Source organism: Anopheles gambiae, chromosome 2 (assembly GCF_943734735.2).
Source record: "Anopheles gambiae chromosome 2, idAnoGambNW_F1_1, whole genome shotgun sequence".
NCBI classification, from domain to species: Eukaryota; Metazoa; Arthropoda; class Insecta; order Diptera; family Culicidae; genus Anopheles; species Anopheles gambiae.
In genome coordinates this window covers 14,391,632-14,411,744 of record NC_064601.1, presented here as the reverse complement: position 1 = coordinate 14,411,744, position 20,113 = coordinate 14,391,632, and the positions used below count along the sequence as shown (strand labels likewise).

The 20,113-nt window shown below is 49.3% G+C and overlaps 1 protein-coding gene across 3 annotated transcripts; it reads left to right on the top strand.

Moving 5' to 3' along the window:
• Positions 1 to 1,054: 1,054 nt before the first annotated feature.
• Positions 1,055 to 20,099, top strand: LOC1281053 (ABC transporter G family member 20). 3 transcript variants are annotated; one of them, XM_061650138.1, is made up of 12 exons: positions 1,055 to 1,165; positions 3,566 to 4,025; positions 12,210 to 12,377; positions 15,537 to 15,833; positions 15,910 to 16,129; positions 16,281 to 16,666; positions 17,701 to 17,935; positions 18,010 to 18,374; positions 18,470 to 18,558; positions 18,632 to 18,808; positions 18,879 to 18,965; positions 19,041 to 20,099. In XM_061650138.1, exons 3-12 carry the CDS (start codon positions 12,268 to 12,270, stop codon positions 19,250 to 19,252), a joined length of 2,178 nt encoding a protein of 725 aa, XP_061506122.1. In that variant the 5' UTR covers positions 1,055 to 1,165; positions 3,566 to 4,025; positions 12,210 to 12,267; the 3' UTR covers positions 19,253 to 20,099. The 3 variants fall into 3 exon arrangements, with proteins under 3 accessions (XP_061506122.1, XP_061506121.1, XP_061506123.1); XM_061650137.1 differs by having other exon boundaries at positions 1,069 to 1,177; XM_061650139.1 differs by having other exon boundaries at positions 1,091 to 1,201.
• Positions 20,100 to 20,113: the final 14 nt, after the last annotated feature.

The window sequence follows — 20,113 nt, the reverse complement described above, 5'->3', positions numbered from 1 at the left end:
CAGCAGCACTTCGAACACCGTTCGTCGCCTGTGTGTCATTGGAGTCGTGCAATTTTTGGACACGTTAGAGGACGGTCGCAGAATTCTACTCCCGGCGTCCACCAGCGTGCAGCGGTCATCTCGTTTGCCGTTTGTTGACCCCCCCCCTTCTCTCCCTCCCCTTGCAGACCGCTGATCGTCGATCGGCATCGAGTCGGCATCGTCATCACCCACCCTGCCATTTGAAATGATGGATTAGGAGAAGGATGTTGATGAAATAATTATTGTGCTTCAATGTAATTTAACACTTACTGCTGCCCCCAATACCCCCCAAACCATCGTTCGGCACAGCCTTGGCAGAGAGTGCTAGTCCAAGCCGAGAAGGCAACAGTTGGACAACAACAACAACAACAGCTCGGGGTGGGAGGGGGTAATTCATCAGCACTAACTGTGAGCCGCACATGCGACTCATTGAAGAAGACGTGTTTACCAATCGATCGATGCCACATTACCCCCCCCCCCCCCCCCCTCAGCATCCTGTGCTTAGGGAACGGGGCAAGAAACCTCCCCAAAACATTAAACACAATGAGAAGCCCGAAAAAGGTACCAATCAGCATCAGCACGGGAGAGAAGAAAAATGACGGTAAAATAGAAGAAAAAAAAACACGCTCGATCAGTACAACCACATACACAGCATAAGCTGCCCAAGGGAGAGATAGAGAGAGAGAGAGTGTGTGTAAGCAAGAGAATGTGAGCAATAATCGGTTTTGGCATCCCGTCTATACGCCCCCCCACTGTTCTGTGTTATGCTGGATGCTGCCAGTTGTGTCCAACATACGCACAGGCACACACATAAACTCACACACACACACAATTCCTCCAGGCCCCGTCCCGGCATATCGGATCACTTTTCGGGCGGTCTTGCTCTTCCCGCAACAGGCGCGCCCGAAGAAACCGCGCGATGAGGTAACCAACAGCAACCGACGAGCGGACCCGACCGACCTGCCTGCCTGCTGCGTTGCTGGTTCGTGGTTCGCCGCGAGCTGGTGGGAGACACTACACACTGCACGCCAGCCACCGTTGTCCAAGCGACCCGGGCAGGCTTCAGTTACAGCTCGCCGTCCGTGCTGAACAGTTGCACACGTGTCCCGCCGCGTTCTTATCAAACTCTCCTGTGACTGTGACTGTACGTGCACCTGTGTGTAATTCGACAGAACATTGCGTGTGTTTAAGATTATTGTTTTTTTATTTCTGGTGTTTGCTATTAATTGCTTTTTTTTGTTTGTTTGTTGGAAAATGTGAATGCGTGCGTGATGCGAGTGCCGGGTGAAATGGATTTTGGATTTTTGTTTGGTGTATATCCGTTCGCTCTGTTTGTGTGTTTTTGCCCTCAGTAGATTGTGCAATTTCCCAACCAACCAACTCGCGTCGTCATCGCAATGCTAAAAAGAACTGACCACCGTTTGGGAAGTACCGGCCTGATCCAGGCACCAGCATAAGCGGGAAGGGGGTTTGAAAGATAACTGCTCCCTTTTGCGTGAACCCTGCGACGGGCACGCGGGGCGACGTTCGTTCCTAATCGAACCGAAATCGATGAAGAAATGAGCTAACGGTTTCCCTCTCCACCCCAACCCTCCCCCCCCTTGGGTGGGTCCAGTTTAGCATACACGCAACCTCTTACACAAAGGGGGGAGGCGGTAGATCGGTAGGGACCTACGCTTCCCGCACCACCCCGTAAACCTGTGGGAGCGAAGGATGAAGTTGAGTCACCTTATTTCTTCGGGGACAGATACTTTTCCCCCGGGGGAACTCGGGGCTGTGCGTATAACGCACGCGAGCTGCCCCCCCTCGGTTCCCTGCTTGTACGGGTGTTGATTTTTGCTTGCACTCCGCCGGACCGGGGACCGCGGCCTCGGCCTAGTTTAGTTTGGTCGTTTGTTGTCGTTTCGGTGGCGGTGGCTCGGTTGCGGTTGCATTTCTTGCCAGCTCGCTCAAGCGCGCAGAATGCGATGTGTGTGTGTGTGTGTGTGTGTGTGTGTGCACCATTTATCTCGCGCCGAGTCGTGGTGATTGCCGCGGGTTGACGCGTTGTGCGATGACGTGTGTCGAAAAGCGTGTGTGGAGAAAAGCGACGAACCCCCGAACATTGCCGAAAGTGAGCAGATCAATCGAGAAGGATTGTTTTTTTTTTTCTTCTTTTAAACACTTTTCACTCCACCATTATGCAGTTTGCAGGATGAAAATGGAAAGGACCGAAACAAGAAACGCATAAAAATGTAGCAACGAATTTGTTGTGGCTCGGTGCGGTGCGGTGTGACCGTGAATTTGCTCGGCACACGGCACCTAACGGAACGAGAAGTTGTACAAATCCGGTTGTATCGCGTTCGGCAATGTAACGCCAAGCGAGAAGGCAACAGGACAGCTAACATAATTATGCACACACACACACACACACCCGCTTTGCATATTTTGAAACGAACGAAAAGGCAACATGCCGAGAATGATCGCGAAGCGCATCGTTGGAAGCTATTTTTAAAACGCGCGCGAAACAGCGCAAACGGAGAGATGGAGGGAAAAGTGAATTTTCTTTGTGAACGTCGTCGGGGTATCATTTTCGAGATCAATCTTGATGTGTGTCCAGCGATTCGCGTTTTGTTTGTGTGTTTTGAGTTCTATTTTTGCCTTATTTGTTAAAATTCTTTTAAATTTGCTACTTAAATGCGATTAAAATGTGTTCTCCTCTTGCATCTTCGATTTTATGTAATACAATTTTATTTCTCAATTATGTGCCGGTGCACAATAATTGCTGGTGCCTTTCTTTCCCCTCCTTATGTTTTTTTTTTTATGTAAATGTCTGTTGCTCCATCTCTGCCCCGACGCCTACTTTTCACGACCTCGTGTACACGCTCACTCAGCTGTGTGTTCCACTTTTTGTCCTCTGGTTTGGTTTTGTTTTTTTTTTTTGGGGGGTTGCCCGCCCAAACCAAAGGGGATAGCGTTATCATCGCCGCACACATCTTCTCTTCGGTGGTCGTTGGGCTGGGAGGGGAGGTGGGGGGCTGTATTTTACCCCTCTCCTTTCGCTGCAGACAGCAGGAGACGGCGGCAGAAGGCAGACGGTGGTGCGTATCTTCTTCATCCCCCGTTCGCGCCCGATCGAGACGATCGAGACGATATTTACTACATAATGCTCTTTCCTTTTGCGCTACGCGAGATGACGTTACATAAGTGAATATTGTCTAATTTCTTGAATGAAGCAACCGACAACAACGCGACCGCGGCGAGCGTGCTTCTTTTTTTACAGCTCTCGCGGTGACGAAGCGAGAGCGCTCGCGCGCGCGCAAGCACGCGATAAACCACCGCCGACACGCAAAGCAAACAAATAGAAGACAGTTTAAGAAAAGCCAGAGAGAAAGAGAAACAATAACATTAAACACGCTTTAAGCGCACAAACAAAAAAAAAATAGAGGAAGCGTCGGCAGACGAGCACGCGTTCGCGCCGACAGTTGTCCCCGACCGAGCGATGGTTTAACTGTAGTTTTAACGTTGTTGTGCCTTTGTTCCCTATCGTCACTATCGCGAGCAGCCAGGTAGCCGCCAGCCAGGTAGCCAGCTACTACCAACTAACACTCTCCCTCCAGGCCACTAAAACCGTGCCCAAGTGACGGGGATTAGGCGTAAGCGGCAGAACAGTGTGTAAGTGTGTGTTTTCTGTGTCCAGTGTGTGTTTGTATGTGCGTGCAGTGTATGTGCTAGTGCCGCGAACCTCCTCGTTGAAAGTGAAGGTGAACGGCGTCCGTGTGCCTATCTAGTTGAACGGCGGTAGTGTGTAGGAGAAGCAGAAGTGGAAGAAGGAAAAGAAGAAAAAAAAAACACCCCGTGCTAAAAAGGCTTGCAAACGCGCGTGCTCACTACAAGGGAAGGCGGCTGCTACAACGTGTGGCGAAGCCCCCAACCCGCTTTCATCACACTTTTGCACCGCACCCTTCCTCGATCCGCACCCGTGCCTAATCACAGCCGCTACTAACGCCGCGAGAGAAAAAAAGGTAAACCAATCAATAGCATTAACAACAGCATCAACAACTACTACCACCACATACACACTTTTTAAAGGGAAGGAAAGGGAGCAAACAAGGCAATGTATACCATCTCACAACAGTCGTTTTTTTTTTACTTCACCTACTGCCACCTACTCACTCAGCGTGTGATCGTGATCGTGAGGTGGGATCGGTTAAACTTGAACTAGTTTTTTATTTCTCCCTTCTCTCTCTCCATTGGTGCCGTGGTCCGGTTTGTGTCCCGATTTTCGATGCCCGTCCCATTTCACCGTTCGTTGTCCTTTGGTGGTCCGCCCGGTTTTATCAGCGCGCGGAGTGGAATGTGGCACAATGTGTACGCTTTTGATCAGGCGTGCTGAACTGATAATGGTCAGTAGTGTGTCTCTTGCCATTTTGTTGTAGTCTTTTTTAACATGGGATTGAAAGATAATATTGCTACTGATGGAATCGTCGGGTTGGTCGGGTTCGTCGCTTTTATGCACTTTGCTACAAATTGTTTGAAGTGGCAAACACTACAATATTATCTGATTTTACGAGGTTCGTCGCTTTAAATTTGTTGTTGAAGTCTTTCATATTCTGATATATTAATGGGGGGTTCGTCGCCTTCAAATAACTGTTGAAGTCTTTTGTATTTTGATAGATTAGTAGGGGTTCGTGGCTTTAGAGTAGCGGTTGAAGTCTTTCACATGTTGCTCGATAATAGCGAGTTCGTCACTTTTATTTAGCTGTTGCAGTCTTTCGTATTTTGCTCGACCTTGGCTGAACATTATTGTTTGCGAATTAAATTCATATGAAAATTTACATTTACATTTATTTAACATGCATCTTAAATTGTGTCTTGGTGGAGCATTCTTGATGCAAATATTGTGCGGCTCGCTACTAATTTGCTTAACGCGGGTGAACGAAAAACAAAAAAACAGCAGAGCATTCGATGATCGCAGCCTCTGCAAACGACACAATAGCTCTTGAAAGAGAAACCGGGTTTGCTTGGGGGATAATGAACAACGCGAATGCGACCGCAGCCAAGCAGCAACAACCACCAAAAGCTGCAAATCGATCCACACCGGCAAGGAGGTTGTGCGATTTCTTCGGGCTTTCTTATTCTTAGCAAAACCCCGGTGGCCTTGCCAACCGTACTCGTGTGATGCAACGCATGCCAACAGCGGCAGCAGCACACACACACACAGCCCGCGACACAGCTGAAAACTGTTATGACAACGTGCAGCGGGTGCACACGGCAACGCACGCACGCACCGACACGCCAGCGCGTCAAGGCAGCTCGGACGGATTCGGAAAGCGTGCCTCCAAACGCTCAGCCCGCTCGTGGTGGGAGGCAATGAAATGGCCACACAGAGGACATCGGCTTTTTGGCGTGTTTCGTTGTTGCGCGAATGTCATACCGAGGCACCAGTAGCAACAGCAACGAGCAGCGTATGTACGCTGCTCGACGGAGCGCAGGTATGATCACTCTCGCTCGCGCGCGCGCACACATTAATGATCGTGAGCATGATGCGCATTAAGGGAGGAGTAAATAACAAACAAACAAAAAAGCATTTAAGCCAAAATGCTTTGGCGTTGTGTGTTTGTTTTAAGGTAGAATTGGTGCGATGTTTTCCGCTGATAGTGTGACGGAAATGGGTAGCGATCAGTCTACCGACACGGCTAATTTATTCCGCCCATGTGGTGCGTGGAGCTGGGGTCATTTGGGGATGCATTCGGGTGGGCTGCTCATTCAACTGATTTGAAGATAGTTGAAAGTTTGCGGCGAGTAAAAAGGGTTGCGGAAAGGGAATGGTAATTATTCCGCACAATTTCGTTTGCTGACTGATTGTGGTGAAAAGTGGAAATTGCGATCCGGCCCGCGAGTTATTGTTCACCATTTCTGCCGGATAAAGCCCATCAATCCGCAAGCCGCTATCAATCCGTTCGATCTATCAATTCCCCAAAATTGCCACCGCATAGACAACCGTTTCTATGTTGTTTTGGCTCCCCATAAGCGTATTTTTTCGTTCGTTCGTTCGTTCGTGGAGTAAGCACTCACATGTAATTACGCTAGCTGCCTGTTTTTTGCTTTGTTTTTCAACTGCGCCCAGGGTTGATCAGCTAAGCGAAGGCCTCTGCCCTTTCGGCATCTGTTTAATGATAGCATTTGCGGCTGCTCGAACTAATCGAGAGGTCAGACACCTTGCCGTGCAGGGAGGGAGCAGAGTGGGTAAGAAAAATGCTCCTGTGTAACACCTGATCGCGTCGGTGCCCGATTTGCGTGCACAAGGGCCTCTTTGAGCCTTTTGAGCTTCAATTACCGAAACCGTGCACCCCGAACACCGATGCTCCTAATTCCAACTGCAACCCCCACCCAATCGATCCCAATGCCGTGGGTGGATCGATTTTCACCATACCGATCCATAGCGATGGTGTCTGGTGGCGGCCGCTATCAACGTAGGCGACCGGTTTCTGTTCACTTTTGATTTTTAGTCCTATTTTTGGCCGGCTTTGGTTTCTTCGCCCGCTGCAACGGGCACTGGAAATACCGGTACGCAACGGGGCTAGGCGAACGGGTGTTGTGATCTTGAAGTAAGGTTTTCCCGCGCGCACACACACACACGCATGCACACACGGATACGAGCACCACTCTCGTCGTCCCGGAAAACAGCCCCCTTTTTTAGGTCCGCGAGCCAGTAAAGTGTGTCACGGTGTAATCGTGTCGCTGCTCGCTGTTGCGTCGCCTGTTGCTGGCAGAAGAGCCGGCGGCCAAATGTGGGGAACATGCGGAGCGGTCGTAAATGAGTTATTTCAATATTTGTCAACACGAATCTTGGCCAACGCACGACGCGGAAGGGTGTGAGAGTTTGCGCATCTCAATGTATGCATCGCTCCAGCTGCGCACCGAGAATGCAATCATGCGCACCGCGATCGCGCATTGCAATGTAAGAACGCCTCTTGATTTACGCATCGGCGGAAAGGAACGTTAATATTATGGCGTGCGAATTAGAACTGAAACTTGTGAACTGATAACACACACACATTGGATGCTTTTTTAAATTGATGTTTAGTTGATACTATACACGCCCCTTTTGTTTGCTCTTTGCTGCCCGTTTGAACCAGCTCCTAAACCGTATTGTGGCCGGAATTGTGCGTCACGCTTACATAAGAAGCGGTACGAAAGTGTGCGGTAACCGTGATCTTTTATCGCGCATATCACAACGTATCATTCTAAGGGGTTGTAAGATTGATGAAGCAATAAACAGATTAAAATTCTTCTCTAAGAATTAATGATACATCAGGCAACGTTTAATCGGTGCGCCCTACTCAATCGCGTGGTGCGTTTGATCGATAATTAAATGAGAATAAATATGTTTTAATTACTGTTAACTGTTGACAATGCATTATTTTCATCACTTTTGCTTACAATTGCAACTTGGAATGAGTTAAAAAAAAGAGTTTAATTACCATATCAAGAACATAACCTCACTCTGTTAACTCTGTGCAAGTCCTATGTTCGTTCTATCCTCGAGTTTAGTTCTACAGTTTGGTGTCCGTTATCTAGTGTATGGTCCAATAGGATAGAAGCTGTCCAAAAGAGCGTTAGCTACACGTGTTGTCCTACACTTCACTCCGTGGCGTAATGTAAACCCCTCGTCCATCGTATCATACTCGTTGTTTGTTGTTTGGTCTGGACACACTTGCTAGGAGACGTGATAATGCCCAATGTACGTTTATGTGCCAACTTATTGTCGGTGAGATAGATTCGCCAGAACTTCTGGCTAGAGTCAACATAAATGTCCCTCCTAGAGTGTTCCGTAACTACAGACTAATAAGAACTAACCATACAAGACGTGCATACAGCGAGAACGACCATATGACTGCGATGGCCCGTAAATTTAAAAAGCGTTACACTTCATTTGACTGGCACCAACTTACAAGATTCTATTGATCCGTCTTGACATTGTACACTGCGTTTAACCTGCTCTTTGTGTTAGTTATTTAATTTCTAGTTTTAATTCAGTGATAAGGCCGCTTGTTTGGCCAATCACTGAAATACAATAAACAACTAAACAATTAAACATGCATTCTCGAGGGCCAATAGTTGCATAAAAAGTTGGCTCATTAAAAAAAAGAACCAAACCCACCATAAGAGCGATTTCCGAATCGAACCATTCCGATCGGCCAATCGGATGTTGTGCATTGCACTGCCTGCACTATACGTGTGCACCGTATTTAAGGACTTGAGGCGCACACACACACACACGCATGTTTTCCTCGTGGTGACCAACCAACCGTCCGTACGGGCAAAGGGTTGCCGCTCTAGGGCTCGCTGTTGTTTTTGAAGGTGAACCGGTGCGAGAAGTAAATGAACTTCAATGGAAGCAGCGAGTTTGTGCAATCGCATAGCGACCCCCAGTGCAAAGCCGGTTCTAAGGCAGCAGCAGCAACAACGAAAAAAAAGGCTCCCTGGAGAACGCAACGCCGGATTGCGTTCTGAGCGGGTAGATGACCAACGCGTTGGCATTGAGCGGCAGTGGTGGTTTGGATTGATTTTGGATTTGGAAATTGGACAGGATTTTGCAAAGCCACTAGCCGCACCGGTCGTGGTGCACGATCGTTTCACTCCTTCCTCAGGCTGGTGACGGCTTCAGGGTGACCAGCCACCTTGTATTGGCGTCTAATCACCCTTGTGACAACCCCACAAGCAACGCTGTACATGGTGTACATACAAAAGCACTTACACACACACGCCGATCAGTGACCGATCGCCGGTAACGAGAGGATGGCGCAATCGCGCGAGTGAACTGTGAACCAATTAAGTGCGGCAGAAGAGAAACGGTGCGCAGTGTATAGTAATCATCGCCCCAGGGAGGGCGGTACGAGTGCGACTACTACTGAGACCACTACTACCACTACTACTACTACTACTGCGCCTGATGGTCCATCATCCGTTGCTGTACCAATTATAACCGCTTTTCTATTGCATAAATTCAGCCATGATTACGTGTTGCGTGAAAGATGTGTGCGTGTGTGTGTGTGGATCGGGCGCGATTTTCATTCCGCCGGTTTCGTGGTTGGGTTGTGTGGAGCGATCCATGCGATCCTCAAATTTGCATATCCGTTTGCAGCGGAGCAAAAACACCAATCAAACGAGATTTTACTTGCCACGATCGATGCGACAAACTGGAAGCCTTGAGTACCCTTGAGAGAGAGAGAGAGAGAGTGGCGAACAGCATCGTTGCACGGTAGAGAGCAACCCCTGGAAGCACTGCGGGACAGGATCGGCCCAATATGATCGATCGATCGAGCTGTCAGATTTGTCCTTGTGAAAGTGCGTGCATCGTGGCGAGCAAGGAAGGGCGCCCGTCGTGGGGTTAGGACCTGAGGTTAGGCGGTGCGTACGTACTTACTGCCCCGGCAATCGGGGGGTAACCGTTTGGTTAATGTGAGGTGAAGTTACTCCCGCCGCACAAGTGTGTGACCTTGAACGGTGCGATTATGCTCGGTGTGTGCTTCATTAATCGCCAGCGACAGGACAGGCAAGGTCTTGGTGCTGGCGTACCGCCGTGCACTACACTTTGGACGTGATCCTCCACATTCCGGCAGGTTGTGGTGATCTTCAGGTGGTACAAGAAACGAACCGCTGGAAAGAGCGATACAGAAAGAGCGACAGAGAGGGCGAAAATTGAGACACTGGAGAAGCATCACTGGACACTTACATCATCCGACCGATCGATCGTACAGATGTGCCACTTCGACATAGCTCCGCCGCATACACACACACGCACACGGTCTGGATTGATTGGGCGCGATCACTTACATAAGCCCGGTGTGGCCTGTGCGCCACACGACACAGGCCTGCCAACCGCTCGGTGCTACGGTTTCGAGAACGATTGTTTACCTCGGAGCGCCTGGATTTGCCCGCTGCCAATTGTTTGCGAAAGGTGAGGTTGGCACTGCGAATGCTCGGCGACACGCCGAGCCGAGGTACTTGGGAGCGAGAGCAAGAGGCCTACATCGCCGTCATCTGTTTGCCGAGCTGTAAGCCATTAGCGTCATCTTCGTTTGGGTTGTTTGCGCTGCTCTTTGTTACAGTCACAGATCCCACCCGACAAGTGTAGTGCTCTGAGTAGAGTCTGCGTAGAGGAATGTGTTCCACCCGACCCGAGCGGGTCGCAGACGAGAGCCCGGTCCAGCCAGCCAGCCCGGGCTTTTAAACTGGATCACGCATGACGGGCGTTTCGCTTTTCCACCGATCTTCGCCGAAGGTGAACGAAAGTGAACGTGAAATCTTCGCCGGCCCGCAAACGTAATGCGAAAAACGCTTTCCTCACAACTGGCCGCCGTCGCAGCTACTACTACTACTACTACGCGTGCCAGCATTCGTGTTACGCGTGTGGGCCTGTTGCGATGCCTCTACGAATGCGATTTTTTTTGGCACACCGAAAGTGAGTTGTCGTCTTTCGCTTTCCGTACGATAGTATCGGCGTCTTCTTTCATTTTTTTGTTTTGTTTTTGGCGGTGGGGCGTATTTGCGATTTTGCTTTTGCTACGCATTTTCGCTACAGTCTCACAGCCTATGAATCGAGGCCACGAAACCTCTGCCCACTGTTCGCTGCGTTCGTTGGGGGTTGAATTCGTTGACCTAGTAGGGTCCCCAACTGGTTAATGACCCTTGCCATCGTGCCGGCGGTGTGTTTGAAGCTGTGCGCGTGCGCCGAAGGCTACTGCACGGGCTGTCTGCGCGTCCGGATTTTGTTCCAATGTTTCCAAGATTCTCACCAGAATGGGCATACCGGGAGCAAAACCGGACTGACAGGTTGGGCATGACCGATGCTCTATGCCAACGGAAAGACGGCGAACACATCAGCACGAATGGGGTTGAAGGATGAAAAAAAACAAAGACCTAGCTGAGTGTTTTAAACACTATTTGTTTTAGGCGATCATGCCAGACCGCTGCCAGTAGCTGCCATTACCCTGCGATGACATTTTGCGATGATAAATAATAACCGGCACAGGGAAGGATAAACATGTACAATGTCAATGTGTTTGATTTGCATTCTGACGATCATGTTCATTTCCTGTATCTAGAATTGCATTTAAAATTAAATTGATATTAAACCCAATCTACACGGCTTTTAACTTGAGACTCAAACTGTTAGACCGGTTGTCTAATGCATAGATGCGTTAGTTCATACAAGGCCAGACGTTGATCGTTTCCAATGTGTACTTTATTCATTATTCTAGTCTGCTGTGCCCTGGAGCATCTCTACTAAGCTTCAAAAAGAATTAAACCGGTTTTCGAGCAATTTTACGGTGAAAAATAGAAGAAGAAGAAAGAGAGGATTTAAATCTCTCACGCTACTCTACCTTGATTCTGAAGCTGGTCTTGGTCTTTGCTAGTTATCTGCCAGAAGCTGAAATTCTTCACATTTGGCGATACCAAAACCTATTCCCGAACCAATCAAGAATCTCATTTCAATAAATTGAAATCCCAAATGGACGACGAACCCTAATGACGAAACTCTGCTAAAAGAGAATCGCACGTAAAATCTCCCACCGGTTCCGTTAGACTTAGACCAGATATTTGTATGTGTTTTCCCACTATCGACGCCCAGTCCAGATCCGGGGAATAGATATCGTTGTTTCAAAATACGCGACATTACACAACCAGCCTTGTCCAGTGGCCGTAGAACCTAACCCACGTCGTAGAACCTAACCCAAACTCGCCCTGTTGCAGAGAAGGATCGTTGTGATTCAATCGATCAGGTTGTTTGTATCACACCTGCTTACTAATCAACTACACCTCGACACACACGCATCACGTTTTGCATCCTACGGCAGTGTTTTAGAAGTGCCGATTTTATTACCACCTATGTTTGCCTGCTTGTAGCATCCAATATTGACCACCGTGACGGGGGTGTGTGTGTGTGTTTGTTGCAGGCTGCACCAGTGCAATTACATACTAACCAGGTACACCAAAACACTTCAACCGATCTGATGATTGCCGAGAGAGAAAAAACCCCATTACGCGTCATGAGTTTTATTTCCATTTGTCAAACCTGCTTAAGATCCAGTATTGATTGTCCGTTGTCTTCTGTGCACAAGTGCCCTTGAAATAAGTTTCTTGAACCTGCAGCAACTTAATCTTTGTTTTTTTCTTCGCTTTCTTAACTCTTTCCACAGGGGAGGTCCAGACAAGAACGGCAGGCGCACGCACACACACAGCAACAACGGCTCCAACATGACTGCGGTGGAAGTGATATCCGGCTACAAATACTATGGCAAGGCGAACGATCCCAACAAAAAGATCGTTCTGAATCATCTCAACATGAGCGTTACCCGCGGCTCGATGTAAGTAGTCTGGCTGGGAATAGGCCCAGGTGTTGGCGAATGTCCACCCCACGAATGTCCAGCGTTTTGCTAGTCTCGGCGCACAGCAACAGACTTCATAGATTCTTTCAATCTGTTACCTGTGTAACACGAAGACAGACGCACACCTGGTCGGGCAGGTTTCGAAAGGGATGTACACCGCTCTTTGTCCGTGTTTTCAGTGGTGGATGTTGTAGGAATTTTTAATGAACTCGCAGACGCGGCCCTTACTTGGGTGACTTTGAAAAAGGGAAATCAGGACGGGAGCACAAAGGCGCTGTAGCAAGATGGATGTTCCGGGGTCGCTTGGGAAATTGGATGCGCACAAGGCTAACGCTCGACGAAGTTCAAGTGGCAAGGATGTGTCGCGGCGCACATCGAACACCAAGTGGACGTCCTCCAGGTCACACCGCTGCGCCGGAACATACACGACACACTCGTTGATCCGGGCTTTGCCATTGGGGTCGTTTCATGGTCAACGACAAGTTCTCCACCCGATGGGACAGACAGTAAGGGGGGATGGGGGCGGTCTGGTTCTCGCTTTCTTGTTTTCGCTTGGTACGCACGCCCAAAGCAACTGACAGGGGCGCCCAAGGAGTATCATCAGATAATAACAGGGGGGCGAAAGCGGTTTTCACTTGTCCTTCAGAATGGGTGGCCCTACAGTAGACGTTGTTCTTTGACTTCCGAGCGAGCGCGCAGCCTGGAGTCGTCATTAGGAGTCGTTAAGTGGTACGATCTCAAGTTCGTACGCAAATGCGAAGATCACGCAACAATGCTCTAGCTTTTTTTTAAAATCTTTTGTGCTACGATGTGAGACCTATCCACACACCATTGAGCATTCCTTTTTAGGGAGTTCCCGCGCAAATACTGACGATGGTGACGATGTGTCCTTCCACACACTGGAATGAGGTTGCCTGTGTTGTGTTTTGTGTGGGTTTGCCTGCAACCTCCTCACGTGTTTCCGCGTGCGTGTCGTCAGGGATATAGAGATCCATCAGCAAAGGTAACACCTATCTCCCGGTGTGAAAAGTACGCCATGTCAAGGGCATCGCCTGGTACCATGCACGCATGGACGCAGTGACATACGCCGCATCTTACCGCTTTCGTCATCCTTCGTACTGATAGTCACCCGCTCCGTTGTCGTACGAAGGAGATGGTCGACGGCAAACGGTTACAAGCTTCCAATGATGAATGGGTCGTAGTGTAACCTCAAAAAAGAAATTCATGCCTGAGCGCTTCATGGCTGTGTGTGTGTGCAGCAAAAAAAAAGCGAAAAGATCATCTGTCTACGAGCTACGGCAGACATCGCTGAAGACACATTCAATCACATTCAATTTGATTTGTCTGATCCGGGGGGAATGGATCGGTTTTCTTCCCCAATTCGATGCGCAGCTCTTTCGAGAGCTCTCTTGTTGCCAAAAGCCACGGTTACATAAGTGTGGTGTGCGCGAGTATCAATTTATGGTCCCCATAGAGTGGGCAGTGTGTCATAGAGAACCGGTTAGGCCTTTCGGGAAGACCTTTCGGGAGATCGGGGGGACTTTTATTTTGGTGGGAGTTTTCGAACAGCGGGAGCTTAGGAATGCAGCGCAATGGGAGCGCCTAAAACTAGACTTTAATGATGATTGTTCTGGTAATTAGGGGGGAAAAATAGAAGGCAAAGGAAGTTGCTTCTCGGTATAAAATATTGATAGATTTAATACATCTCGCCTACGTCAAACGGGTTCTGAGCTCTCCGTAATTAACTGCACGCCACCGAGCGGGCGGGTATCGATAGCCGTGGACATAAAGCCACATGTTTCAAGAGCAATTTGAATCCACCTGTTTTCCCATGGCACGCGCGCGTTTGAAGGCATGGAGCCGGTGCCAACCCAAATTGTGTCACTACGAGCGCACGCGCGCCTATGTCACCCGTGGTAATGCCGAATGCATTGTTTGACATTGCACAACATCAAGGGAATTAATATGTCCCTTCTTATGCGGCCGCAACCACAACCACTGGAGGTGACAACGAGCCCACCGGGTCGTGGCTAATTAATGTTGGTGCCATTAATTATTCGGCCACTTTCGGCCATCCGGTGCTCCAGTTAAGGCGCTTTGACCCATTTCAAATCGCGCTGCGTAAGACCGTGAGATAATGTAATGCAGCAACCTCCCCTAGCAGCAACTAGAAAGAACCTCTAGTTCACGTTCCAAAAGTGAATTGCCAAAAAACAAGAGTTAATGCTTCTGTCCTCTATGTTTTTTTCTTCTTCGTCTTGTGAACGTCAACGGAAATCGTACAAGACAACACCGCACAAGCCGCACGTGTAACGGTAGCTAACGTCTTGTCCACTTTGCCACTACAGCACTGTCCCGCTCGTTAGTGAAGTGTCGGGCCACCTAGTTCGTCACCGTCAAGAGAATGTATACACATTGTTGGTTAGCATTTTTCGCAGCACTCAAAAAAAAAAACAATCATAACCTGAGGAAAACACTCACCGAAAATGCATTGCAACCTTGCGCGTTGCAGAGCGGTACGCAGAGACGGGCCAGGAGGAAAGGCATTGAATCGCTCGCTCGCTCGCTCGCTTGCTTGGGGGTTGGGTTAGGGTTTTCTAACCTGCTTTCGTTGGCCCGTGGCAAGCTTTTTAAAAGCCTATGACCTCCTTCTAATCGATCGGACTATTCGAGAGTGTCATTTTCTATTTTTTGGTTACCGCTGATTGCCCAACACGTGCGACCGATCGGCTGTTAAAGGCTTGACTAGGTTTGGTGGACTTGTTAAGTGCAGTTTGATGTAGATTGGGGCACATTTTATGGTTTACACGTCTTTTTAACACTTTCAATTATGGCGATCCGGTGGTTATTGATAGGAGACAACGAGATATCAGACAACTAAACCGCAGCACTGAAGGTCACACCCCTGACTGACTGTTGTCATAAAATGATACTCAAAAGGTTGTAGAAATACCTTGGAGGATCGTTTTCTGTCTCGAGGTTGTCTAGAAAAAGGTTTCTCGGCCAGATCAGACATTAGATGCTTGGGTTGGAAGTGATCGGACAATGATCGACGATAGAATATCATTGAAGAACATTTTCATCTGAACGTTTTTGTTTCAATTTTCTCACGAAACATCTCATCTTACTTTGACACAGTTACGGGCTGCTCGGCGCTTCCGGTTGCGGCAAAACGACACTCCTCTCCTGCATCGTCGGCCGAAAGTTTCTCAACGATGGCGAAATCAACGTGCTCGGGGGCACACCGGGCACGGCCGGATCGGGCGTACCCGGGCCCCGGATCGGCTACATGCCGCAGGACATCGCGCTGGTCGAGGAGTTCACCATCAAGGAAACGATCTACTACTTCGGCCGAATATACGGCATGTCGAAGGAAAAGATCCGCGAGCGGTACAAACTGCTGAAGCATTTGCTCGAGCTGCCGGGTGATGATCGGTAAGTGTGTGATGGCTAACACCAATCTACAGCCTTCGCGTGACGGCATCGGTACCCTGTTTTTCTCGATCCACAGGTACGTTGGCAACTGTAGCGGTGGCCAGCAGCGGCGTGTGTCGTTCGCTGCCGCCATGGTGCACGAGCCGGAGCTGCTCATACTGGACGAGCCGACCGTCGGGCTGGATCCGCTGTTGCGCGAAAAGATATGGCAGTACCTGGTCGAGACGACCAGCACAAGCAAAATGGCTGTGATTATAACGACCCACTACATCGAGGAGGCCAAGCAGGCGGGTTTTGTAAGTACTCGTTGTGGTCCCTCCCCGCGGGGAGAGTGGACGACATATCAACCCAACAACGTCACCCTGGAGCGATCGATCGTTTAACTTCGTGTCAAGCACTCAAAAGCTAAAGCTCTCTTGCGCAACTCTTAACACCTCACCGTAACAGATCGGGCTGATGCGTAACGGCATTCTGCTGGCGGAGGACTCGCCCACCAACATCCTGGAGCGGTTCTCCTGCACGTCGCTCGAGGAGGCCTTTCTTAACCTCTGCCAGAAGCACGGCCCTTCGGAGGAGGCCGACCGCACGACACACCAAACGGCGACGCTGCGGGCAATTGCTGGCGCCCAGGACCTGAAGAAGGTGATACCGGCGCTGGGGACGAACGAGCAGAAGGCCAAGGACGGCGGCGGTGGTGGCGGTGGCGGGGGCCTGTTTGCGGAAAAGCGAAAACCGCTCACCAGCACAATCAAGGAGCTGGTCAGCTTCACCAGCAAGCGGCGCATGAATGCACTGCTGTCGAAGAACTTTCTGCAGATGATCCGACAACCGGCGTGAGTAGCTTACGGAGTTAGGCGGGCATGTTAGTCGGTTAGGCCCCAAGGCCCGGGGGCCCTAGCTAAAGCCCTTTCTCCATGGTTTTTATAATTATACGCGTTTGCTTGTGATTGTGTATGTGTGTGTGTGTGATCTGGTTTGAAAGAGAAGACTGAATGTGGCTTACAACAGATACTAGACAGTAGTACTACATTTCATCGCCATCTCCATTATCCATCTCTCATAGAACGTTTCATCGATCAAGCAACAACGGACTGTTCTGCAGGACATCTACAGATACACACAAGACACATGTGGGAAGTGTATGTGTGTGTGTTTTGAGGGGGGTTTCTTATGTTAAACAGGACGATTTGGGGCACTGTGGGGCAAAATCTTAATCACCTTTACGCTAGCACTTTGTGGACTGCATTGCACAGAAATTAAGACCACTTGGACATGTAAATATGACGCTAACTACTCGGATTGATACCTTCTCGGACGCGTAGAACAACTAAACCCCTATTACCTTACTGTGACTATATAAACTGATTAAGACATAAGCAAGGTGTGTACATTAGAGAAGTGCTTTCAACGCTTTTATAAAATTCGCCCGCCACTACTGTTACTGTTAACAATCTTTGAATTCCCTTACTAAACAATGTCGCTTGAACATAGTCGCTTTTGAACGTGTTGGAATGATTTCGACCTACAACATGATAAAAAAGAATTGTGTAACGAAAATTTAGTTTCCCAAACCCCTTAGCCCTCTCTTCTAGATGACGCCACAGGTACAAGTACAACAGTACATGAAACATGAACGTAGAACGTAGACCGCGACAACCAACAGCACGTTTCGTTCATTAATGCCCACCAACACCTCGTTAGTTTCATCGATCGTCCAACAGATCATCCTCTTCGACGCGTATCGCGATCGCGTACCTACTTCCGTGTCTACGCTGACCACGCGTGGTTCCTGTGCTAGTTGCGAACTAATCGAGTCATTTGGTTTTTCATTTTCGGTGAAATCTCCCCGCTTCCCGTTCCGAAACAGTGGGATGGTCTTCCTGTTCCTGTATCCGATATTTCAGCTGGTAAGCTTCTACGTCGCAGTCGGCGGCAACCCGAAAGATCTGCGGCTCGGTATCGTGAACGAGGAGCTGACCAACATACGGCAGTGCTTCAACGAGTCGCTCATCACCACCTACTACCGCGAGGACTACGACTGTGATCTGTACAAGGTGTCGTGCAGGTTTTTGGAGAAGCTTAACCGGAGCGTTGCGATACAGGTAGGTGGCAGTAGATCTCGCAAACTCATGACTTGCAACCTAGTCTTACAACGTCACACACGACTCCCATGCAGGAATACTACGACACGTACGAGGATGCGTATCGCGATGCACGCAAGGGCAAGATCCTGGGCTTTATCCACTTCTCCGAAAACTTCACCGAATCGCTGCAGGACGTGCGGGACAATGTGCGGGACGCGGACGACGGTTCGTTCCACACGTCCGAGATCAAGGTGTACCTGGACAAGTCGGACCAGCAGATCACGTTCTTCATCGAGAAGAAGCTGCTGCAGACGTACCGGGAGTTTGCGGAAAGCCTCATGACCGACTGCCGGCTGCCGAAGCAGCTAGCCAACATACCGATCACGTTCGAGACGCCCGTGTACGGCACGTTCGACGAGGAGTTTACCGACTTCATGGCACCGGGCGTCGTTATGACGTAAGTGTTGGTGGGGTTAATGAGCGTTAATCGAGACTTTTGAGTGTCTTCTCTTTGTTTTTTTGCTTTGTTGCTTTTTCCCCCTGATTGTGTAGGATGATCTTCTTTCTGGCCACGCTAATTACGGCCACAATCTTCATCACGGACCGGTTGGAGGGTGTTTGGGATCGGACGATCGTAGCCGGTACGTACGACGAGCCGTGGTGGAACGGATGGGGCGGAACAATTAAACTATTTCTCCTTCCATTTGTCTGCAGGCATTACGGCGCTGGAACTGCTGCTTGCGCACATCATCACACAGACGTCCATTATGCTGCTCCAGTGCATAGAGATCATTCTGCTGGCCACCTTCTTGTTCGATGCCCAGAACCAGGGAAGCAATATCACGGTGGTCGGGTTGCTGATGCTGTTGGGCTTTGCGGGAATGTTGTACGGTAAGTGGAACAGGAAGCTGTCTGGCAGTAGTGGATGAGTGATTTTCAACTTCTCCATTCTCCATTGCAGGCCTTCTAATATCCATCTTTTGTGATGCGCACTCAACCGCCAACTTTATGGCGACCGGTAGCTTCTACCCAATGATCATCCTGTGCGGTAAGCGCTACAATGATCTCCATTGCCCTCATTGAGCCTGTACTTACTTTCCTACGTGTTCGACCATCTTTGCAGGGATCCTGTGGCCCCTGGAGGGCATGCCCCAATATCTGCAGTACGTCGCGTACTGCTTCCCGTTCACCATCCCGTCGATAGCGGTGCGGAACGTCCTGACGAAGGGTTGGAGCATTACCAACTCGCAGGTCTACATGGGATACGGTGCGGTCGGCGTGTGGATCATCAGCTTACTATTGCTGTGCCTGCTTGGTTTGAAGATAAAGAAATGATCATGCAAGCGTTATGCGGTCCAAGGGGGCCATTTAAGGGTAAACCATTTTCTGGTAAAAGCTATAGATATTATTTAATGTATTTGATACCAATCCGGGGCGAAGGAACAGTGGGGTAGCATCCCCCAAAGGCCCGCCCTAGGCCACTGGTTTCGGGAGAGGGCTAACACTTACATTGGCATCCCTCCCTTCCCCTTGCCATTCCCTTGCTTTCCCCAAGTGTCCTTATCCTTCGCAGTAGTGAGTGCTGGCGGATCCCTCCCCAAAATCCCCCTAGCGAGTAAGAATGTGCACACGCACGGGTTTACGGGTTGTATAGGAATGCTTCTAATCCAACCCCATGTCCCAATCTGCTCAACCTGGTCACCGACCTGTCCCCGGACAGGAGACCCAATTTGGCTAATTTAATCAGCGCGTGTGAATGTTTGTTGTATATATAGGACTGTATATTGTTAGCCGGCTGCGCAATACATTTGGCGCAGCGCCGCAAATCTTACAAACGTGCAGCAGTGTTGGGTTTTGTGTTTTCTCTTCCTTAGCGTAACGTAATATCTTAGTCATAGGACGACGGCGAGGAACGAACGATCCTCGAGAAGCAGAAATGTGTAACAGTGAGCAGAAAGCTAAGGAAGTTTGTGCAACCAAAACCGAGATAGAGGACGCAATCTAGCAGTAATAGGGCGGGCGTACAATATGAATAGCAGAGCTGGTAGAGCTGTAAGGTTTCCGTGTTGGAGAGTCTGTGTCCTAGGCTAAGAAACTGTTTGTACTATGTTTTTTTTTGCTTATTTTGTGGTATGTAATGAAAAAATAAACAGAAATGCATACAAAAGAATGCCTCCCGTTAGTCTCGGTGTACGC